This window comes from Salvelinus fontinalis, chromosome 23 (assembly GCF_029448725.1).
Source record: "Salvelinus fontinalis isolate EN_2023a chromosome 23, ASM2944872v1, whole genome shotgun sequence".
Lineage (NCBI taxonomy): Eukaryota > Metazoa > Chordata > Actinopteri > Salmoniformes > Salmonidae > Salvelinus > Salvelinus fontinalis.
This window is the reverse complement of record NC_074687.1, coordinates 39,330,944-39,355,586: the sequence shown is the minus strand read 5'-3', so window position 1 is coordinate 39,355,586 and position 24,643 is coordinate 39,330,944. Positions and strand designations below refer to the sequence as shown.

Genomic DNA, 24,643 nt, shown 5'->3' with positions numbered 1-24,643 from the left:
TGAATGTTCCATGATGCGTAGGCCTAACCTATATATGTCCTATTCAAATAATTTTGATAGACCTTGGTATATCTACTGAAATAATTGAGTATAGGGTAATCTTTATTATGGGCATCTTGTCATTTTGACAGGGTATTACCAGAGTTTACAGATCTTTTATTCATTTAAAAAGAACGACTGTGGCGTAGGTTTTAAAGGGAATTTGTCTTGTTGGGTAAAATAAGCTCTTTAGAAGATAATACTATGATCCTGCTAGTTATGACAGCTTTGTGATCAAACCTCGTTCTTATGTCAATGGATCAAACACTGGATCAGGCGTGAAGTATAGCCTCTGACAACATTGTTCTTTCGGCATTTTTGATCTCCCAGAGAAAATATAGTTCACCACAAATTATACTTGTTCCCTACTGTAGCCTAATTTAACCTTGTCAGAGCGGATATCAACCGAATGTTGTCGATCACTAATATTGTCCCTTCTAATGCTGTTTCTGTATCAGGTTTATTAAACAGATTGTTCCAGCTGACCCACCTAGAGAGGGTGTCACTTCCTGGTATTCCAACCTGTTAGATTCATATCAACAGTGGCAAAAAAAGGCTACAGACGATGGAACAGCCAGACAACGACAACCTACTGTAGCCGACACTTCGGCCCCTGGGACTAGATAGGCCGTAATATGATTATTGCCGAATAAAGACTATGAGAATTGAACACATATCAGTCAATAGATGATTTCGACTTTATCCCACCGGGAAAATATGTTTTTATTTATTAATCTTGCGACATAGGCCTGTCATAACACATCAATATACATATTAGGCTATAAATCATAATCAGTCTGTTCGAATTCATCATAATGTATAGGCCTGCATTATTTATAGTGTCGCCGACGACCTAAATGTATCATGCGTCCCCAATCACTCGACAAAGTAGCCAATTTGTTCTTAAAAATTGAGGAGGGATGCAAGCAGTGTTTGTGGGCGCTTGGCTATAGTACTGCCGTGTATGTGAATGGGAAGGGTGGATTGAGGGAGTTGGCTCTACCAGACTAGCTGGGTAGGGCTGAGATTTTGCTATGAGCCTTCTCTAGGGAAATAACTAAAGCCGCAAGTATAGCGATAGCAGCTCACCCCCCCCCCCCCCCCCCCCCCTCTTCGTATTGAAAATCTGCCATTGATAAAATAACCTGTTTGATTCCCTCATGTAACATCTCATGCGGTCATATAAACAACTCTGAGATTAGCCGAAATCTAGACATTCATTGTCGGATGTGTACACGCACCCTTTTCCATTTTCTGTTGTTGTGTCCACTTATTTAGCCGATATTTACCTTCCCTCCGCAGCCTACCAGGGAGCACCTTCTGGATGAGACATAGGCTATAGCCTATCATACAGAAGAAACAGTGTGTCAGGCTGCATGTCAACTTTGATTTAACAGCTTATGGTAACAGTCAATCAGATGTCATGAATGTGTTGCCATAGGCTGCTGATAATGTTTTGAATATGATAATGGTCCTTCATACATTCTCATCTGTTGTTTGACTGGTTGGCCAGATAGCATATCTTTAGGCTATGTATTTCACATCTGTAACTTGCGTTTGCTTGCTGTTGACAGCTTAGAACGTTGATTTTGTACCATTTTGTTGAAGCATAAGAAAAAACAGCAATTCCTAGTGCTATTGTTAATTGAAATTCCTATCTCAACTTTCCATAATCGTATCATGTGTTTGCATGCATGAGTAAACTAAATCAACACGCATATTTAGTCATGAAATGTAACATCATATACAAAAAGGGATATGCGCCCTAAGACGAGTATGATTTTAATCGTTACATCATTCTAGACTCTTATGTGGGTAATGCCATAACTCTTTAATCTCTCCTATTTGGGCATATCTCTTGTGAAATAATGGAGAATAAATCGTTGACATTCACCCAACCAGCAGCCACTGTAAAGGGGATATCAGGCATTTTTGCTAGACCTACCGGCATTTCTGCACTTAGCCTAGTGCGGTTAAACTTGCAGCACCATAGACAGCAGCAAATGCGGGAAAATAACCCGCTCAAATCCCTCAATCTACAGCTCCCATCCACGAGAGAAAGTAGCCTAGTAGTTGCTTTGTTCACAAAGTGATTTGTGTTTATTTTAATAATAGACTAAACAACTCACGTCCCACTGGGCAGACACTGGTTCAACGTTTTTCCACATCATTTCAATACAATTACGTTGAACCAACGTGGAATAGACGTTGCATTGACGTCTGTGTCCAGTAGGGTTGGACTTTCAATGTGGTTTACGATCGGCTATAGTAGGCAATATGGCACTTAAATGCCAAAATGCTTTCGCACAAATAAGAAGCTGATAAAACGTCTGCTGATGCATGGCAATTACAGTGCATTTGGGAAAGTATTCAGACCTTGACTTTTTCCACATTTTGTTACTTTACAGCCTTATTCTAAAATTGATACAATAATTTTTTTCCTCGTCAATCTACACACAATACCCCATAATGACAAAGCAAAAAATGTTTTTTAGGAATGTTTGCAGATGTATTACAAATAAAAACAGAAATACCTTATTTACATAAGTATTCAGACCCTTTGCTATGAGAATCTGAAATTGAGGTCAGGTGCATCCTGTTTCCATTGATCATCCTTGAGATGTTTCTACAACTTGATTGGAGTCCACCTGTGGTAAATTCAATTGATTTTACATGATATGGAAAGGCACACATATGTCTATATAAGGTCCCACAGTTGACAATGCATGTCAGAGCAAAAACCAAGCCATGAGGTCGAAGGAATTGTAAATAGAGCTCCAAGACAGGATTGTGTTGAGGCACAGATCTGCAGCATTGAAGGTCCTCAAGAACACAGTGGCCTCCATCCTTCTTAAATGGAAGAAGTTTGGAACCAGTAAGACTCTTCCTAGAGCTGGCCGCCCTGCCAAACTGAGCAATCAGGGGAGAAGGGCCTTGGTCAGGGACGTGACCAAGAAGCCAATGGTCACTCTGACAGAGCTCCAGAGTTCCTTGTGGAGAGGGGAGAAACTTCCAGAAGGACAACAATCTCTGCAGCACTCCACCAATCAGGCCTTTATGGTAGTGTGGCCAGACGGAAGCCACCCCTCAGTAAAAGGCACATGACAGCCCGCTAGGAGTTTGCCAAAAGGCACCTAAAGGACTCTCAGACCATGAGAAACAAGAATCTCTGGTCTGATGAAACCAAGATTGAACTCTTTGGCCTGAATGCCAAGCATCACGTCTGGAAGAAACCTGGCACCATCCCTACAGTGAAGCATGGTGGTGGCAGCATCATGCTGTGGGGATGTTTTTCAGCAGCAGGGACTAGGAGAATAGTCAGGACCAAGGGAAAGATGAACGGAGCAAAGTACAGATAGATCCTTGATGAAAACCTGCTCTAGAGTGCTCAGAATCTCAGACTGGGGCGAAGGTTCACCTTCCAACAGGACAACTACCCTAAGCACACAGCCAAGACAATGCAGGCGTCCATGAGTGGCCCAGCCAGAGCCCAGACTTGAACCCAATCTTATCTGAACATCTCTGGAGAGACCTGAAAATAGCTGTGCAGCGACGCTCCCTATCCAACCTGACAGAGATTGAGAGGATCTGAAGAGAAGAATGGGATAAACTCCACAAATACAGGTGTGCCAAGCTTGTAGTGTCATACCCAAGAAGAATCAAGGCTGTAATCGCTACCAGAGGTGCTTCAACAAAGTACTGAATAAATGGTCTGAATACTTATGTAAATGTAATATTTCCATTTTTTATTTTTATACATTTGTTAAAATTTCTACAAATCTGTTTTTGCTGTGTCATTATGGGGTATTGTGTGTTGATGATTGATGAGAGAAATAAACAATTTTATATATTTTTGAATAAGGCTGTAACATAAGAAAATGTGGAAAAAGTCAAAGGGTCTGCATTGCATTGCATATCAAGTCAATAGACGTAGCCTACTTTTCGCACAGACTTTTTCATTTTGCCTGAGAAGACTAAAAAGCTTCACTACATTGAGACTAATTTCTATTTGAGACCACTCGACCCAACTTAATGTGGGTCCATGTGAAAGCGGGGAGCCTGTTAGAATTAGTGAAACATGGAAGGGGAAGGCTGGGGTTGTCAGCCACTGAGGTCAAGGCCCCTGGTCAGGTTTTGTTATGAACAGAACAGGGCTATGCATGGTGAAAGACAGAGAAAACAAATGTGCTGTCATTTGGAGTCAGTAATGACAGAGGAGACAAATGACTCGGCCTGGTCTCATAGACTGGTCGTAATATAAATGTACATGATATAAATATAAATGTAAAATGTAAATGTAAATCCGGGACACTGAAATTAGTATGTTATGTTTGGTATAGTTACATAAGAAAGAAGGTTACTTAAGGCAGAAACTAAAGTATACCGCATACGTCTTGTAACCCAAAGGTTGCGTGTTTGATTCTCATCATTGACAACGTAAGCATTTTAGCTAATTAGCAACTACTTAGCATGTTAGCTAACCCTTCCATTAACCCCAACCTTAAACCTTTAACCCTAACCCCTAGCCTAGCTAATGTTATCCACCTTGTTAATGTTATCATTAGCCACCTAGCTAACGTCTAGCAACCCGAAGGTTGAATGTCCGTATCTCACGATGGACAACTTTAGCATTTTAGCATGTTAGCAACTTTGCAACTACTTAATCCTTTTTAGCTACTTTGCAACTACTTAGCATGTTAGCTAACCCTTCCTAACCCTAACCTTAACCCTTTAACCTAACTCCTAACCTTAACCTTTACCACCTTTTACCCTAACCCCCAGCCTGGCTAACCTTAGCCACCTATCTAACATTAGCGTTTGCCACCAAGCCACTTTGCTAACATCTAGCAACCTAAAGGTTGCATTTTCGATTCTCATCACAGACAACTTTAGCATTTTAGCTAATTAGCAACTTTGCAACTACTTACTGCTTTTTAGCTACTTTGCAACTACTTAGCATATTAGCTAACCCTTCCCCTAACCCTAACCCGTTAGCCTAACTCCTAACCTTAAGTTAAACCCTAACCTTAACCCATAACTCTAATGTTAGTGTTCGCAACCTAGCTAACATTATCCACAACAAATATAAATTCGTAACATTTCATACATTTTGCAAATTCGTAACAATCTATAACTTATATATCATACTAATTGGAATGTCCCTGATTTAAATGTACTATGTTTCGTCTACCCCTGAGTCCAGGTTGAACGACTTGACAGTTTTGTGCAGCTGGCCACCTCAAAGTCATGATGTCATGTCACCAGCTTCCAGATGAAAAAAAATATTTGAATCATCTCAACAGCAGCTAATATCTCCAGTTGTCATTAGTGAGTAATACACGTGTGCTATAGATAAATCAAATCGAATCGTATTTGTCACATGCTCATAATAAAGACAAAAAAGCCTGTAATAGGTCCAATGGAGAGACTTGGTACGAGGATTCCAACCTGGTGTCTCATCATATAGCATTGGAAACTGGGAATTGCCTTGATTAAGTTTTGATAAAGCTTAAAGGAAGTATTGTTTTCATCACGACGCATTCTCACTCTACCTGTTGAAATGTGGTACACCAATAAAAGATATAATATCATTATATATATATATATATATATTATACAGATATTTACATTTACTGTACCATTATATCTATGTTTTTGATTGTAGAGCAAGGTACCTACTGGGCACAAACTGGTTGAATCAAAATTGTTTCCATGTCATTTCAACAAAAGAATTCAATGTGATGATTTTGAATCAATGTGGAAAACTGATTGGATTTGCTAAACGTCATCAACGTAAAGGAATTTTTGGAATGTTTTTATTTTTTCAACTTTTCACCTTTAACCTAAATACAATGGCATGGTTAACATTTTTGATGATCTGATCTGATCTGAAATCAAATCAAATTGTATTTGTCAAACACTTCGTAAACAACAGATGTAGACTAAGTGAAATGCTTACTTATGGGCCCTTCCCAACAATGGAGAGAAAAAAAGAGAAATTAAAGAAAAATAATAACACTAGGAATAAATACACAATGAGTAACGATAACATGGCTACTGTATATACAAGGGGTATCAGTACCGAGTTGATGTGCAGTTATACAAGGTAATTGAGATAGATATGTACATATACGTAGGGATGCATTTACTAGGCAACAGGATAGATAATAAACAGTAGCAGATGTGTATGTGATGTCAAAAGAGATAATGCAGATAGTTAAATAGTTAACCAATAGCTACCCGGACAAACTATTTAGCAGTCTTATGGCTTGGGCTAGACACTTTTCAGGGTCCTGTTGGTTCCAGTGCATCCATATCGCTTACTGTGCGGTAGCAGAGAGAACAGTCTATGACTTGGGTGGCAATTTTTAGGGGCTTCCTCTGACATCCCCTGGTATAGAGGTCCTGGATGGCAGGGAGCTCAGCCCCAGTGTTGTACTGGGCCTTATGCACTACCCTCTGTAGTGTCTTGTTGAAACGGAGTTTGGTACTCTCTAATGTGTGGATAGGCCACTGGGAGTAAACAGATACCGGACTGCACTCTGGTCAAAGAGTGATGACAGACACAGAAGCCCAGTCTAGGAGTCATGCTGAAACAGAGTATACATGTGGTCTGTGTACAGAGGGAAACAGGATTAAAGAAAGAGAAAATGACTACAATGTAAATCCAATAAACATTCATGTCAGCAATCTCCATACACAATTTACAATAAGAGAAAAATAACACACCATAATTCCTCTTAGGAGAATTAACATTCAAATCAGTCGCATAATTGTACAAAATGGTAAGACAACTGGTGAAGAAAGTTACCCCTCTACATACACATTTCTTGTATTTACATTGAACAATAGCAACAGGAATATTATAAAAATGAAATAAGTATTTGTTCGGACTTACATTTGATCAAAAACTGATAAATATCCTTGCAAAAATTAGAATAGTCTGATCTCCACAAAGCCAACTCTCAGTTCCATTTGTATACTAACAATTGGTTGCCATGGTGAATAATCCAATAATAATTGGTAGGACACATGAAAGGAAACATCAAATACTGGCAGAGTAATAAAATGTCCTTTTTAGATCTAAATTCAAATCTAACTAGCTTTAATACACTTGTGGTCAGATGCCAAGCAGTTGCCATACCAAGCGAAGATGCAGCCAGTGAAGATGCTCTCAATGGTGCATCTGTAGAATTGTTTGAGGATCCATTCCAAATCTTTTCAGCCTCCTGAGGGGAAAGAGGCATTGTTGTGCCCTCTTCACATCATTCCTTAGTGATGTGGACACCAAGGAACTTGAAGCTCTCGACCCGCTCCACCACAGCCCCATCAATGTGAATGGGGCCGTGCTCGGCCTTCCACTGTTTCCTGTAGTCCATGATCAGCTCCTTTGTCTTGCTGAGGTTAAGGGAGAGGTTATTGTCCTGGCACCACACAGCCAGGTCACTGACCTCCTCCCTATAGGAAACTAAGCACGCACCTCTGACGGGCCCCTGTGCTGAGGGTCAGCATGGTGGATGTGTTGTCGCCTACCCTCCACCTGGGGGTGGCTCATCAGGAAGTCCAGGATCCAGTTTCAGAGGGAGGTGTTCAGTCATAGGTTCCTGGGGTTAGTGATGAGCTTGGAGGGCACTATGCTGTTGAACACTGAGCTATTGTCAATGAACAGCATTCTCATGCAAATGTTCCTCTTGTCCATGTTGGAGAGGGCAGTGTGGAGTGCAATAGAGATTGCGTCATCTGTGGATGTGTTGGGGTGCTGTGCGAATTGGAGTGTGTCCAGGGTGTCTGAGAAGATGGTGTTGATGTGAGCCATGACCAGCCTTTCAAAGCATTTCATGGCAACAGGGCGATAGTCATTTAGAAAGGTTATCGTGGCGTTCTTGGGCACAGGGACTATGGTGGTCTGATTGAACATTTTACGTATTACAGACTGGGTCAGGCGGAGGTTGAAAATATTAGTAAAGACACTTGCCAGCTGGTCAGCGAATGCTCTGATTACACCTCCTGGTAATCCGTCTGGCCTGCGGCCTTGTGAATATTAACCTGAAGAGCTAGATCACACAGTCATTCGGGACAGCTGGTGCTCTCATGCATGGTTCAGTGTTGCTTTTCTCGAAAGAGCCATAGAAGGAATTTGTCTCATCAAATAGGCTCAGTTCACTGTGCAGCTCACGGCTGGTTTCCCTTTGTAATCAGTAATAGAGCTGCCACATCCAACGAGTGTCTGAGCTGACTTAGTAGGATTTGATCTTAGTTTAGTAAATGATGTTTTGACTGTTTGCTGGCTCGTCTGAGGTAATAGCGGAATTTCTGATAAGCGTTGGGATTAGTTTCCCTCTCCTTGAAAGCGGCAGCTCTAGCCTTTAGCTCAGTGCGGATGTTGCCTATAATCCATGGCTTCTGGTTGGGATATTTATGTACGGTCACTGTGGGGACCTCGCTTTGATGCACTTATTAATGAAGCTGTTTACTGATGTGGTAAACTCCTCAATGCTATCGGATGAATCCCGGAACATATTCCAGTAAAACGGTCCTGTAGCTTAGAAAAATAGCGCCAGAGGAGATGGCTGCCGTTTTATGGTCTCCTAACCAATTGTGCTATTATGTGTTTTTTTTTCGCGATATTTGTAAATTATTTTGTACATAATGTTTCTGCAACCGTATCTTACGGAAGAAAATAGCTTCTGGATATCAGGACAGCGATCACTCACCTCGGATTAGACAAAGATTTCTTCAACAACAACAACAACAAGCAGGACTCACACGATATTCTCCAAACACCCCACAGGGCAGACTGTGGGGAGACTAATCCCAATTATTCGCAAAAGGAAGCGACGCAGAGGACGAAGAGCTGGATGCCTCGTCCGGACCCGCAGAAAGCAACTAGGAAAGCTGCCGTTACCGTCAATATTACTTGCCAACGTACAATCATTGGACAATAAACTAGACGAGGTACGATCACGAATATCCTACCAACAGGACATCAAAAACTGTAATATCCTATGCTTCACGGAATCGTGGCTGAATGATGACATGGATATTCAGCTAGCGGGTTACACTCTGCACCAGCAGGATAGAACAGCACACTCCGGTAAGACGAGGGGGGGCGGTCTGTGCATATTTGTAAACAACAGCTAGTGCACGAAATCTAAGGAAGTCTCTAGATTTTGCTCGCCTGAAGTAGAGTATATTGTGATAAATTGCAGGCCACACTACTTGCCTAGAGAGTTCTCAGTTATACTTTTTGTGGCTGTTTATTTACCACCATAGACAGATGCTGGCACTAAGACCGCACTCAGTCAGCTGTATAAGGAAATAAGCAAACAGGAAACCACTCACCCAGAGGTGGCGCTCCTAGTGGCCGGAGACTTTAATGCAGGGAAACTTAAATCAGTTCTACCAAATCTCTATCAACATGTTAAATGTGCAACCAGAGGGAAAAAAATTCTAGATCACCTGTACTCCACACACAGAGACGCGTACAAAGCTCTCCCTCGCCTATCTCCCTCGCCTCTCCCTCGCCTAAACTCTATCCTCCTGATTTCTGCCTACAAGCAAAAATTAAAGCAGGAAGCACCAGTGACTTGGTCTATAAAAAAATGGTCAGGACTGCTTTGCTATCACAGACTGGAACATGTTCCGGGATTCTTCCGATGACATTGAGGACTACACCACATCAGTCACTGGCTTTATCAATAAGTGCATTGAGGACGTCGTCCCCCACAGTGACTGTACGTACATACCCCAACCAGAAGCCATGGATTACAGGCAACATTCGCACTGAGCTAAAGGGTAGAGCTGCCGCTTTCAAGGTGCGGGACTCTAACCCGGAAGCTTACAAGAAATCCCGCTATGCCCTGCGACGAACCATCAAACAGGAAAAGCGTCAATACAGGGCTAAGATTGAAACAAACTATACCGGCTCCGATGCTCGTCGGATGTGGCAGGGCTTGCAAACTATTACAAACTACAAAGGGAAGCACAGCCGCGAGCTGCCCAGTGACATGAGCCTACTAGATGAGCTAAATCACTCTATGCTCGCTTCGAGGCATGCAACACTGAGGCATGCATGAGAGCATCAGCTGTTCTGGACGACTGTGTGATCACACTCTCCGTAGCCGACGTGAGTAAGACCTTTAAACAGGTCAACATACACAAGGCTGCGGGGCCAGACGGATTACCAGGACGTGTCCTCCGGGCAAGTGCTCACCAACTGGCAGGTGTCTTCACTGACATTTTCAACATGTCCCTGATTGAGTCTGTAATACCAACATACTTCAAGCAGACCACCATAGTCCCTGTGCCCAAGAACACAAAGGCAACCTGCCTAAATGACTACAGACCCGTAGCACTCACGTCCGTAGCCATGAAGTGCTTTGAAAAGCTGGTAATGGCTCACATCAACACCATTATCCCAGAAACTCTAGACCCACTCAAATTTGCATACCGCCCAAACAGATCCACAGATGATACAATCTCTATTGCACTCCACACTGCCCTTTCCCACCTAGACAAAAGGAACACCTATGTGATAATGCTGTTCATTGACTACAGCTCAGCGTTCAACACCATAGTACCCTCAAAGCTCATCACAAGCTAAGGAACCTGGGACTAAACACCTCCCTCTGCAACTGGATCCTGGACTTCCTGACAGGCCGCCCCCAGGTGGTGAGGGTAGGTAACAACACATCTGCCACACTGATCCTCAACACTGGAGCTCCCCAGAGGTGCGTGCTCAGACCCCTCCTGTACTCTCTGTTCACCCACGACTGCATGGCCAGGCACGACTCCAACACCATCATTAAATTTGCTGACGACACAACAGTGGTAGGTAGGCCTGATCACCGACAACGACGAGACAGCCTATAGAGAGGAGGTCAAAGACCTGGCCGGGTGGTGCCAGAATAACAACCTATCCCTCAACGTAACCAAGACTAAGGAGATGATTGTGGACTACAGGAAAAGGAGCACCGAGCACGTCCCCATTCTCATCGACGGGGCTGTAGTGGAGCAGGTTGAGAACTTCAAATTCCTTGGTGTCCACATCAACAACAAACTAGATTGGTCCAAACACACCAAGACAGTCGTGAAGAGGGCACGACAAAGCCTATTCCCCCTCAGGAAACTAAAAGGATTTGGCATGGGTCCTGAGATCCTCAAAAGGTTCTACAGCTGCAACATCGACAGCATCCTGACCAGTTGCATCACTGCCTGGTACGGCAATTGCTCGGCCTCCGACCGCAAGGCACTTCAGAGGGTAGTGCGTACGGCCCAGTACATCACTGGGGCAAAGCTGCCTGCCATCCAGGACCTCTACACCAGGCAGTGTCAGAGGAAGGCCCTAAAAATTGTCAAAGACCCCAGCCACCCCAGTCATAGACTGTTCTCTCTACTACCGCATGGCAAGCGGTACCAGAGTGCCAAGTCTAGGACAAAAAGGCTTCTCAACAGTTTTTACCCCCAAGCCATAAGACTCCTGAACAGGTAACCAAATGGTTACCCGGACTATTTGCATTGTGTGCCCCCCCCCCCCCCCCCCCGCCAACCCCTCTTTTATGCTGCTGCTACTCTCTGTTTATCTTATATGCATAGTCACTTTAACTATACATTCATGTACATACTACCTAAATTGGCCCGACCAACCAGTGCTCCCACACATTGGCTAACCGGGCTATCTGCATTGTGTCCCACCACCCGCCAACCCCTCTTTTTACGCTTCTGCTACTCTCTGTTCATCATATATGCATAGTCATTTTAACGATACCTACATGGACATTTTACCTCAATAAGCCTGACTAACAGGTGTCTGTATATAGCCTTGCTACTTTTTTTTCAAATGTCTTTTTCCTGTTGTTTTATTTCTTTACTTACCTACACACACACACACACACACACACACACACACACACACACACACACACACACACACACACACACACACACACACACACACACACACATACCTTTTTTTCCGCACCATTGGTTAGAGCCTGTAAGTAAGCATTTCTGCTCATTGAGTGTAGCCGGATTGTTGTGGTAAATAGATAGCTACGATATAGATGAAAACTCTCTTTGTAAATAGTATGGTCTGCAGTTTATCATGAGGTATTCTAACTCAGGCAAACAAAACCTTGAGACTTCCTTAACATTAGAGATCACACACTAGCTATTGTTAGCAAAGAGACACACACCTCCCCCCTTAACCTTACCTGAAGCTGCCGTTCACTCTTGACAAAGCACTCTTGACAAAGTCCTTGTTCTTCAGGTCCCGTTGATAGGATAGTGATTGTACGTTCACCAATAGAACAGAGGGTAGAGGCATTTCATTTACTCACCGACGTAGTCTCATCAGGGAGCTCACTCTTTTGCCTCTCTTGCGCCGTCTCTTTCTCTTTTGAGTGCCGGGGCTAAGGGACTGGTCCGGAATGAGCAGGTACATCCACAGCCAAATCTCATGCCCAGAAGCTGTTTTCGGGTCATAGAAAATGATAATCTTGGCTGTATTAGATAGACTTGTCACCCCTCAAGGCTTGAATATGATATCTATGTTTTATTTTATTTTACAATATAAAATATTTAATTCTGAATAATTGGTTCTATTATTCAGGAAGCAGGTGTCAGCTGTTCATTGCACTATTTTCATAACTGCTGCTACTTATGCATGTGCTCTGCACCTTCAGTGCATGCACTCAGATGTGTAACCACAAGCAATATGCATGCCATGACTATGTCCTAATGAAACTGTTGTGAAACTCTTTATTCAACTGTTGCGAATATATATACTTCCTATCCCATTTGGAAGATGTACTGTACAGAAGAGAGTAGTCTGAATGTTTTCAAAATGTATTTTTGTCCTTTTGGTAACTATAGTATAAAGGTTGGCTTTGGCTTTGAGGTCAATTTGTCATGTGCAGTAAGGCCAACAATAGGATGAATTTTAAATAAGCTAGTGTGGCTGAATTTCGTACACAGTTACAACTGGCAAATTCTGTACAGCAAAACTTTTACTGGAAAGCCATTTCTTGATGACTTCTTCCATTTAATGGAGGAAAATTATATGCGGCTACTAGCCATTAAATTGATTAGAAGATGCGTGAGTAGTATACAGTACTAATGCCGATCATAGACACTTATGAGTTCATTCCAAATTCAGGGTCAATTTTGTGCACAGCTGGCTAAAGAGTCAAACTAGTCCATCACAGCTGTGATAATAAAGATATTTCTAGTATAACGTATTTAATGTATTTATTTGCTTTTCTGTTTTAACAAATCATTAATATTCACAACCCACAAGAACATCACTCACATGAAGAATATGGGGAGATATGATAATCTGCCATAACAGAGCACAAAGACACCTCACACAGAGGTTACAACAACTGCTTTCGTTTCGCTAAATCCTTTGATGGGTTTTACTATGTTGACATATTGATGTGATTTATGTTAAATCCAATCCAGCATTGACCAGTGTGTTAGTGATTGATATCTTGGACCCGACAAGACAAACAATGTATTTTATTGCACTGTAAAGCCAATGACAGAGTGATAAAGCAGATGTGACAGATGCAGTAGTAAAGGGATTATTGATATTACCATCGCAGTGTCCCTGTGCATCATGTTACTACTCTCTGAGTCTCTTTGGAAACTCAGCCTCTCCCTCTGTCTCGTCCCTACTCTTTACACTGGGACATTTTATAGTGGAAACGTTGGGCTCTGAACGAGATCATGCCTCCTAGCTGTTGTCTGTGTGATTGGCTCTGGAACAGAGAGTAATGGGTTAAACTAGAAGTCGCATCTGATGCAAAATCCCTCTGTTTCATCCCATGTATTATAATGTCACATCTGATTGAATTTTTCCCAGGTCGTTGCTGTGGATTTAGGAGCATGGCCAGGTCTCTCTAGACTTTTTAGGACCAGCTACTTGTCCTCTGTGGGATCTGTCCACAGCCAGATCTCTCCTCCACTCATTGGGTTGTTTTCTTTAGAAAAAGTGAAGTGATAGGTGTGAAGAATAGACTGTGAAGTACCTCATATTGATGGTTTGGCCGCCAAAGAGTGGCATGGAAAGCATTTTTGTTTTCCTTCTCACTGGTACCTGTGTGATATTGGATGATTGTAAGTGTACGATTATAATGGAATCATATTGTCCAAGTCAGTGTGTTAGGCACTTATAAAGGTTGCACATTTCCTGCACCAGAAATATTTTTTTCAGGTTGAATGTAGTTTTTAGGATATCATTGCCTCAGTAGTCGACGCTCAGTCACTACACTTGCCTCTTACTGGAGTTTCTCCCTCTTGTTTCTTCAGCCCTTTCTAATGTAGGAGGTTAGCCATTCACTCTGAAAGTGCAGGATGAAATGATGGCACAGCTGCTTGTACCGCCAGGACCAGACAGCTTCCGCCCGTTTTGTCGTGAGTCCCTCGATGCCATCGAGAGGCGGATCGCTGACGAGAACGCCAAGAAGTACAAGGCGAAGCCCAACAACGATGACGACGACGGGCCTAAGCCCAGCAGTGACCTGGAGGCTGGCAAATCACTGCCACTCATATATGGGGACATTCCCAAAGGATTGGTGTCCACACCACTGGAGGACTTGGACACCTTCTACAGCAATCAGAAAGTGAGTGGGATTGGTCATCCCAAAGAGCTGGGCTTTGAAACCAAGGAGAGGATGTTTGGATGAGTTGTGAAGGGTTAAGGCAGTATTGGAAAGCATTTGGATCCATGTCATATTTTGAGCAGAGAGTTTATGTTTATGCAAACTAGTACTGTCTATCCTGTCATGTTTATGCTGTGCAGTGAGAGATCTCTATGTGTCAGGCACTGTGATTACCCAGAGTTGCAGTAGCACAGGCTTTCTCTGTTGTCAGATCCAAGTTCAGTTGTTATCGTGTAGGACAAAGTGATGAAGCACACTGTCATCCATCCAGAGCCTTTGTATCCAAGGTGACAGAAAAGCTATGATTGATAGGGCTCCCGTCTGACAATTTCAGGGGAGACATATCACGACACCACAGAGTACCACTGTGCTCTACAATGTGTGCTATAGCAATAACAGAAGCTGGTGTTGTGTTGTCCTTCTTTTTGTGAATAATTTCCATCACTCCTAAGTGACCAGGAATATGTGTTGACAGTCTCTCTCTCTCTCTCTCTCTCTCTCTCTCTCTCTCTCTCTCTCTCACAGACCTTTATAGTGTTGAACCGAGGGAAGGCCATCTTCCGCTTCAACGCCACTCCTGCATTGTATGTCTTAAACCCCTTCAACCCTCTTAGAAGAATATCAATTAAGGTTTTGGTACACTCATATCCTTCGATGAAAAAAAGATGAACCACATTTAATGTTTTTGAGGTCAAATAAATATGTGTCCTATATCGTATGTCTGTATCTTGTTTGTACAGAAAATGATTAAAGCATTAAGGCCCGAGGGGGTGTGTTATATGGCCAATATACCACGGCTAAGGGTTGTTCTTATACACGACGCAAGCGGAGTGCCTGGAAACAGCCCTTAGCTGTGGTATATTGGCCATATACCACAAACCCCTGAGCTGCCTTATTGCTATGATAAACTGGTTACCAACGTAATTAGAGCAGTTAAAATATACCCGTGTTATATGATCTTATATACCATGGCTGTCAGTCAATCAGCATTCAGGGCTCGAACCACCCAGTTTATATTGCACTTTATACAACGCGTGGGTCTAATCCTGAATGCTGATTGGTTGAAACCGTATTCCAGCCAGTGTCTATTCCACAACTTACCACCGGCTAAATCTATGACTTTAAAATGCCTGTTAACTGCGCAATTCACTGTCTCATCAGCCCAGCCAAGCAATTTATAAACTTGATCTCCACTATAAAAAGCATCTAGACATTATCTCACATTTCTTTTAGACTAACATTTCATTTTCAACAACGGAGATTTGTATAAACCTTGCTGTCTGTCTCTCCAACATTTGTAACATTGTTTCAATATGCAAATTCGATCTCTAGCTGTCCCAAAGTAATGAACGTGTCAAAGAAATGTCAAAAGAAAACAGGTAAAACAAAACGAAGTGCAGCTAGTTTGCTGTCTTTCCAGCTTCAGTTTGAAGTGATTGTGTTAGCTGTGTTGTTGGCTAGCTCCTCTGAAAAACAGTGTCCTGACGAGTGAGCACATTTTCTATGCCAGGCGAAATTGTGCCTCATTAGCTCATTGTTATGGATGTATCCAAATAAATGTATCCAGACAACAGCTTAAACAAATGCAAATGCAGCTACTTTGCTGTTATTCTGGCTGCACTTTTTGATGTGACTGTAAGTTAGCCGTAGTTGGCTAGCTAGCAAGCAAGGGATAAGAACGTTGCCAGCCAGTATTTGTAATAGCACATTTAGAACGAACGACTGAACAACTGGGTAGCGTCCATAGATACAGAACAAAAAGACTGAACGACTAGGTCGCGTCTCTAGATACAGAACAAAAAGACTGACCGACTGGGTAGCGTCCATAGATACAGAACAAAAAGACTGAACGACTGGGTCGCGTCTCTAGATACAGAACAAAAAGACTGAACGACTGGGTCGCGTCTCTAGATACAGAACAAAAAGACTGACCGACTGGGTAGCGTCCATAGATACAGAACAAAAAGACTGAATGACTGTGTCGCGTCTCTTGCAACCGAACCGATAGGAAAAACGACCAGCCGGCTTGGGTAGCAGCCTTAGATTTGTATCGGGACTATATCTTGTGGAAGGATGAATAAATGCATCCCAAAAAAAATTCAACAAAAATATGTCAATCATTATTTGAATATGTTGGTAACCAGTTGTATAAAAGTGATAAGGCCCTCGAAGGCGGTGGCACAATATATCCTCCAAACACAGGCTTCTCGGGCATAATCACCAAGTTGTGAGAGGTGTACGTTCTATGCCAGAGTCAAGTGTTGTATTGCATGATATGTGTAATGAATATTGAATCAATAGGTCTGGACAGTTCAGTTTCCTTGACAACTGCCTCCACATTGTTCAGCATGGTAATCATGTTGACAATCCTTACCAACTGTGCGTTTATGACCCTGAGTCAGCCCCCGGAATGGACAAAGAATGTTGAGTAAGTCATCGTCTTACCCCTAAATCGACACGCTTCCACAATACACACACACACAGTAATCTATGTAGACTAACCAGTCCTCTTTGTTTCCAACAGATACACATTCACTGGAATCTATACATTTGAATCTCTTATAAAAATTCTGGCAAGGGGCTTCTGTGTGGGGAAGTTTACCTTTCTCCGAGACCCATGGAACTGGTTGGATTTCTGTGTTATTGTCATGGCGTAAGTATTCTCTCATTTTCCTGTTATGATCAGTAACAGGAGTTTGTAGCTTTAATAAGGACTATTATTAGCTTCTGATATTATTACTTACCTACAGTGTGTAACTATTGGCAACACTGTATACCGGGGTTCCCCAATAGGCAGCCCGCGATCCAAATTCAGCACGCGGGTTATTTTATTTGGCCCCCAATGTATATATATATTTTTTAATAATTTTCGTGGTTGGACATAAAAGACTGTAAAATCACCAGAAAATTAAGCCAAAAGTGATTTAAATTTAGGAAATCTGTTCCCAAGTATTCCCAAGCATAAATAGAGGCATATGTAATTGTGTCCCAATGTAATCAAGGTTTGAAATTATTCTGTTTTTGTCAAATATTAAATCTGTTTGGAATTCTTGCGGTCAATTTGCAGTATACAAATTATTTATAACTTTGTCCTGGCCCCCCGACCATCCGCTCAAGGAAAAATTGTCCCAGGCTGAATGTAATTGGGGACCCCTGCTGTACAGTCACTAATTTTCACTATAAAAAATTCTCACAACAAACCCACTTCTACACTGCTAGTAATTTTGCCTACATGTATTTCTACTAACACCTACCAGACTTCACTACTGTTTGTTTTTGCTGCTTGAGGCAGATGAGTTACAACAAGTACAGGGTAAATGTCGATTTAGATTACAACATCGATTCTGTTTGTTGTTCAGGGGCAACATGCCAACTTGGTTTATTCTTTGTGTTGTTAGTGCATTCATTGTTGGTGGCTTACACAAGAGAACAGACGTATTGCAATACTGCGTTAGGATGGTTGCAAGACCCTGTTATTACAAAACCATGTAGACATGATGAATATTGAGGCACTCATACTGCTCAGACTAACCTGAACTTTGATAGTGTTAATCCTTGTTTAATGTCCTCAGAATCCTCACACCTATTGCCTATCCCATCATGTAATAGTGTTTGAGGGGTTTAAGGCCCTTGCCATGTAACATGAATGTCTTTTTTCCTGAACTACACAAGCTCTATTGTAATTGTGAATTTTCCTGCAGGTATGTAACAGAGTTTGTAAACCTAGGCAATGTTTCAGCTCTTCGCACTTTCAGAGTACTAAGAGCTTTGAAAACTATTTCAGTTATCCCAGGTAAGGAGTGCCTGCTGCCAGTTGTCAGCCAGCCCCTTCCTTGTGTCATGTTTCCTCCGACTGCTCTTTGTTGTCCTGTCATGGCGTCTGTTTGTGACCTACCCCTTATTACAGATATGTCACAGAGTTTGTGGACCTGGGCAATGTCTCAGCACTGAGAACGTTCAGGGTTCTCCGAGCTTTGAAAACTATATCGGTCATCCCAGGTGAGAGCAAGGTTAAGGGTTAAGGTTTAGGGGCCAAAGGGTGGTAATGTACTACTCACTCCATCAAAGTTTAAGGGTCACTTCACCTTTACGTTTTTATTTAGGTCTGATGGTTTGCCTCTCATGCTGTATTATGGCCAGTAAAAGCAGTAATCTGAAGCAGTTCCTTGAAATGGAAAGGATTCCTTGCTTTTAGACCTACTATTTTATTTATTAATTTGTTTATTTCTCAAGAACAGACTTGGGGGGTCTAGTCGATTTTGTTTGCATGTGACTGTTTACATCCAGCTTGTGTAATTGCGTTTGTGGTGCTGTCCAGCTCTCCTCTCCTTCCTGTGTTGTTTGGGATGGTTGCTTGTCATTGTCCTCCCTGACTGGGGTGTCTGCCTTCATTCAACTTCTCCTGACTGTGCTGTTGGTCTAGTAAGGGTGTGTCATATGTCAGAGCTAATCGTGATGCATGTCCACCCTCACAGACATGCATGCTTTTGTTATTGAGACATATTTTCTGATCCAAGCTCTTAGTAAGGTTTATAGCACACTGGTATATCTACAGTACAGCATACATACAGTGCATTTGGAAAGTATTCAGACCCCTTGACTTTTCCCTCATTTTGTTACGTTACAACCTTCTTCTAAAATGGATTCAATTGTTTTTTTCCGATCAAGTCCAGGCTCTGGCTGGGCCACTCAAGGACATTCAGAGACTTGTCTTGGCTGTGTGCTTAGGGTCGTTGTCCTGTTGCACCCCAGTCTGAGTGCTCTGGAGCAGGTTTTCATCAAGGATCTCTCTGTACTTTTCTCCATTCATCTTTCCCTCGATCATGATTAGTCTCCCAGTCCCTGCCACTAAAAAACATCCCCACAGCATGATGCTGCCACCACCATGCTTCACCGTAGGGATGGTGCCAGGATTCCTCCAGACATGATGCTTGGCATTCAAGCCAAAGATTTCAATCTTGGTTACATCAGACTAAAAAATAATGTTTCTCATAGTCTGAGAGACCTTTACGTGCCTTTTGGCAAACTCCAAGTGAGCTGTTGTGTGCCTTTTACTGAAGAGTGACTTACATCTGGCCACTCTACCATAAAGGCCTGATTGGTGGAATGCTGCAATTGTAGTCCTTCTGGAAGGTTCTCCCATCTCCACAAGGAACTCTGGACCTCTGTCAGAGTGACCATCAGGTACTTGGTCACCTCCCTGACCAAGATCCTTCTCCCCCGATTGATTGGCCAGCTTTAAGAAGTCTTGGTGGTTACAAACTTCATCCATTTAAGAATGTTGGAGGCCGCTGTGTTCTTGGAGACTTTCAATGTTGCAGAAATGTATAGGTACCCTTCCCCAGATCTTTGCTTTGACACAATCTTATTCTCAGAGCTCTACGGAAATCTCTTTTGACCTCATGGCTTGGTTTTTGCTCTGACCTGCGCTGTCCACTGTGGGACCTTATATAGACAGGGGTGTGCCTTTCCAAATCATGTCTAATCAATTGAATTTACCTCAGGTGCTCCAGTCAAGTTGTAGAAACATCTAAAGGATGATCAATGAAAGCAGGATGCACCTGAGCTCAATTTCGAGTCTCATAGCAAAGCTTCTGAATACTTATGTAAATGTTATATTTCAGTTTTAAATTTAATACGTTTGCTAAAATAAAAGTTAAACTGTTTTTGCTTTGTCATTATGGGGTATTGTGCGTTGATTGATTAGTTTTTTATTTATATTTAATCCATTTTAGAATAAGGCTGCAACGTAACAACATGTGAAAAAAGGAAAGGGGTCTGAATACTCTCCGAATGCACAGTATGTCAATTGTGGCGAGAACTGCCTGGACATTATAACAACTATGAGTAGGCATAATGGTTTTTATAATCACCTGTAGAGCAATAAATAACTTTATTTTAAGCTACATTGTCATTTATGGATGTGTGCTATAAACATATTACTTGGATTTGGATCTTAGACAGAAAAGATGATGTGCTTATAATGGCTCAGATAATTCTAGTGGAGGAAAGAACATGGGATAACTAGGGTTGCAAAGATACCGGTAATCTACCAAAGTTGTCAGAATCTTCAGTAATTTGGGTAATTAACAGAAAATCCACTGCAATATATCATAAATTTGGTAATTCATAATTCATAACTTAAAAAAAATGTATTCACATATAGTATTCCTTTTGCATTTATGTGTCAGTATTGTCTGAGTTTCTAGTAAATAGACCATATGGTTCAAGATAAAGTAGCCTAATTAATGAAAAAAAAAACATCTAATCAACAATGGCTTTATTTTCATTTAACTCTGCAATTATTCCAACTATTGTCTTTTCTTCACAACTGCCACCAGTTTGACGCCAAAATGTTGATAACAAATACATATTGAAATAGTAAAATAAATATAAAGTTTGCAAAATATATATAAAGGATATTATGCTGAAATGCTAATGTTAAACACCAATAGTATTCACTAAGTTGATGGTTTATATTTAACCTGTTTGGGCTGCAGCCCGACACCGGTACACTTATGACAACATCCAGCTCAAGTGCAGGGCGCGAAATTCAAAAGATATTTTTTTTTTATATTTAACTTTCACACATTAACAAGTCCAAGACACCAGATGAAAGGTGCACATCTTGTGAATCAAGCCAACATGTCCGATTTTTAAAATGTTTTACAGGGAAGACAAAATATGTAAATCTATTAGCTAACCACGTTAGCAAAAGACTCCACTTTTATTACTCCATCAGTTTTTGACTCCATCAGTAGCTATCACAAATTCGGCCAAATAAAGATATAAATAGCCACTAACCAAGAAACAACCTCATCAGATGACAGTCTGATAACATATTTATTGTATAGCATATGTTTTTTTCGAAAAATTTACATATTTCAGGTATAAATCATAATTTACATTTCAGCTACAATCAGAAATTGCACCGAAAGCAGCCATAATATTTACAGACACCAACGTCAAATACCTAATTACTCATCATAAAACATTTCGGAAAAATACATAGTGTACAGCAATTGAAAGACAGGCATCTTGTGATTCTAGACAATATTTCTGATTTATTAAATGTTTTACAGCGCAAACAAAATGTAGCGTGCTATTAGCGTAGCCACAATAGCCAGAAACACTTGGGCGCCCACGACCAGTTCACATGCACGACAGATATTAGAAATAGCATCATAAAATGTTTCTTACTTTTGGTGATCTTCCGTCAGAATGTTGGACAAGGTGTCCTTTGTCCAGAACAGTCGTTGTTTTGATCTGGAACGGCAAATATCCCTCTTCATTTAGCATGGGCACTTGCCAAGTGGCACTGATCACTCCAACGTCAACAAAGTCAGAGAACGGAACACGGCAAAACTCCCGAAAAAATTTCAATAATCTGATTAAACTATATTGAAAAAACATACGTTACGATGATATGGTCACATGTATCAAATAAAATCTAAGACGGAGATGTTAGTCGTTCATAACGACAGCTAAACAGAAGGCATATCCATGTCCCCTTTCGCGCGCTCCAGAAACAGGAAATGGACGGTCACGTCAAACAAAGAGCTTTTATTCCACCTCAGACCAAGATAGACACGAAATTTCTTCTCTCACCGCATCTTGACAACCAGGGGAAGGCGTATGAAGTGTATGTAGACTCTTACGTATCACGCCCATGTATAGGCATGAAGTTGAACAGAGCATCGATTTCTGACATTCCACTTCCTGGTCAGGAAAAGTGCTGCAGAAGGAGTTCTCTTTCACTCAGAGAAATAATTCAACCGGTTTTAGAAACTAGAGAGTGTTTTCTATCCAATAGTAATAATAATAGGCATATTGTACGAGCAAGAATTGAGTACGAGGCCGTTTGAAATGGACACATTTTATCAGGCTACTCAATACCGCCCCTTGCAGCCATAAGAAGTTTTAAGATAATGTTTTACAGCTATGTTGTTTTTTATTTTTAAATCATCTTATTTAATGATGTCATATATTTTACATGTGATAAGGCCACACAGAGGGTCAGAGATAATTACAAACATCTGTAATAATCTGAAGTACCCCCAAAGGGACACTAGATGTCTTGGAATAGATTACCTCAAAATTCATGAAAGCTACCAAAATTCTGGTAGTTTACTGGTAAACTTTGAACGTTTCCAGTAATATACCCTCCCTTTGCAACCCTAGGGGTAACAGATGAAACCTCATCCTCATGGTGTACGACCCATTGAGACAGTAGAACGTGTCACCGCACTGCCAGCAAACCAATCTTTGACAGTTATATGAGCAGCTTCTTTTGGACACATCCACACTGTTTTCTTTAAACATATGAAGCAACAGACATGTAAGGGTGTGTCATATGTCAGAGCTGATTGTGACGCAGGCCCACCCTCACAGACATGTTTTTCTTGTTGTACTCAAAGTCATCTTTTCTGATCCAAGCTCTTAGTAGGGTTTATAACACACAGGTATAAAAACTACTGTGACATATGTCAATTTGTGGCCAGAACTGCCTGGACATTATAACAACTATGAGTAGGACTTCCTTAGCTTATTGATTTTTATAATCACCCATAGAGCAATCAGAGACTACATTTTAAGCTACATTGTCATGTATGGACGTGTGCCATAGACATACAGGTATTACTGGGATTTGGATCTTAGTCAGAAAAGATGATGTGCTTATTACCATGGCTCATATAATTCTAGTGGAGAAAAGAACACCGGGTAACAGATGAAACATTCTCATGGTGTAAGACCCATTGAGACAGTAGAATGGGACTGCACTGCCAGCGTTCCAATCTCTGACAATTATATGAGCAGCTTCTTTGGGACACATCCACACATTTATTTTATTTTTTTAAACATATGAAGCAACAGACATGCTGTTTCATGCTGTGATGTTTACATTGTGTACAAATGAAGGCGTCTTCTTTGCATACACTGTATAAGACTCCTATGCGAATAACAGTGAGGTTCTGTCGTGTCCTGCAGGCCTGAAGACCATTGTGGGAGCGCTGATCCAGTCAGTGAAGAAACTGTCAGACGTGCTGATCCTCACTGTATTCTGCCTAAGTGTCTTTGCCCTAGTAGGGCTCCAGCTGTTCATGGGCAATTTAAGAAACAAATGTTTAAGGATCCCTCTTAACTCAACCAACGTCTCTGATGATTCATTCGACTTTAATGGGACGGACCTTAACAAGACCAGCTCGTTCAACTGGACTTATTACATGAATGATCCCAGTAAGCATGTTTCTTTGGCTTCAGACAGTCAATGGAGGGTTAGTGAAGGCCATGCTACTAGCCTCAGACTACAGTGTGTGAGTCACAGCTCATTGCTAGTAGCCAAACGAGCAGACTCGGGCTAAAGAGCGTAATGTAAAATGACAGGAATGGCTGAGAGGGGTTTGTAAGAGCTTCTGGTGGGAAGTAGTGTGGCGGTCCATCATAACACTGCTTGTTGATGGATGATACTAGTAGAACGTTTAGCTTGTCAACACGGAGGGTATTGAGTCACCACCCAAGTGGGGAAAATGTCAGTGGCACCCTGATGGCCATAACACTAGGACCTGGGCAACCATGGGGTAAGAGGGGAGAAAATAGATTGAGAATTTTTAACGACCAGAGAAAGTGATTTTTGTGAATAAACCTTTGAACTGTTCTCTAGTTACAATGCTGTGAAGGTATTGAGGACGGAAATCATTTATCCTTTTCGCAGTTGGCGAAAGATTGACTTTGTCTCTTTTTCCTGTAGAAAATCATTACTACCTCCCAGGTAAAAAAGATGCTTTGCTTTGTGGAAATGACAGTGGTGCCGGGTAAGATCGAGCCCACATTACTATCTTTGTGTCTGATCGTCAGGATGCACTATTAATTGTGCTTGTGTGCGTGTTTGCGTATGCTTGCGGGTGTGTGCGTGTGTGCTTGTCCTCGTGCATGTCTTTGTG

The 24,643-nt window shown here is 41.7% G+C and overlaps 1 protein-coding gene across 2 annotated transcripts in view; it reads left to right on the top strand.

Annotated features, from left to right (window-relative positions):
* LOC129821306 (sodium channel protein type 1 subunit alpha-like) overlaps positions 1-24,643 on the top strand; it is a 62,651-nt gene that overhangs the window by 550 nt on the left and 37,458 nt on the right. Inside the window, exons 2-8 of one of the 2 annotated variants that reach the window (XM_055878818.1) lie at positions 14,350-14,663; positions 15,228-15,348; positions 17,043-17,130; positions 17,227-17,355; positions 18,610-18,701; positions 23,691-23,939; positions 24,451-24,514. In XM_055878818.1, the coding sequence (XP_055734793.1) occupies positions 14,400-14,663; positions 15,228-15,348; positions 17,043-17,130; positions 17,227-17,355; positions 18,610-18,701; positions 23,691-23,939; positions 24,451-24,514 (1,007 nt within the window). In that variant the 5' untranslated portion in view covers positions 14,350-14,399. Of the gene's footprint in view, positions 1-14,349; positions 14,664-15,227; positions 15,349-17,042; positions 17,131-17,226; positions 17,356-18,403; positions 18,496-18,609; positions 18,702-23,690; positions 23,940-24,450; positions 24,515-24,643 lie in introns of both variants that reach the window. The other variant, XM_055878820.1, reaches the window with a different exon arrangement.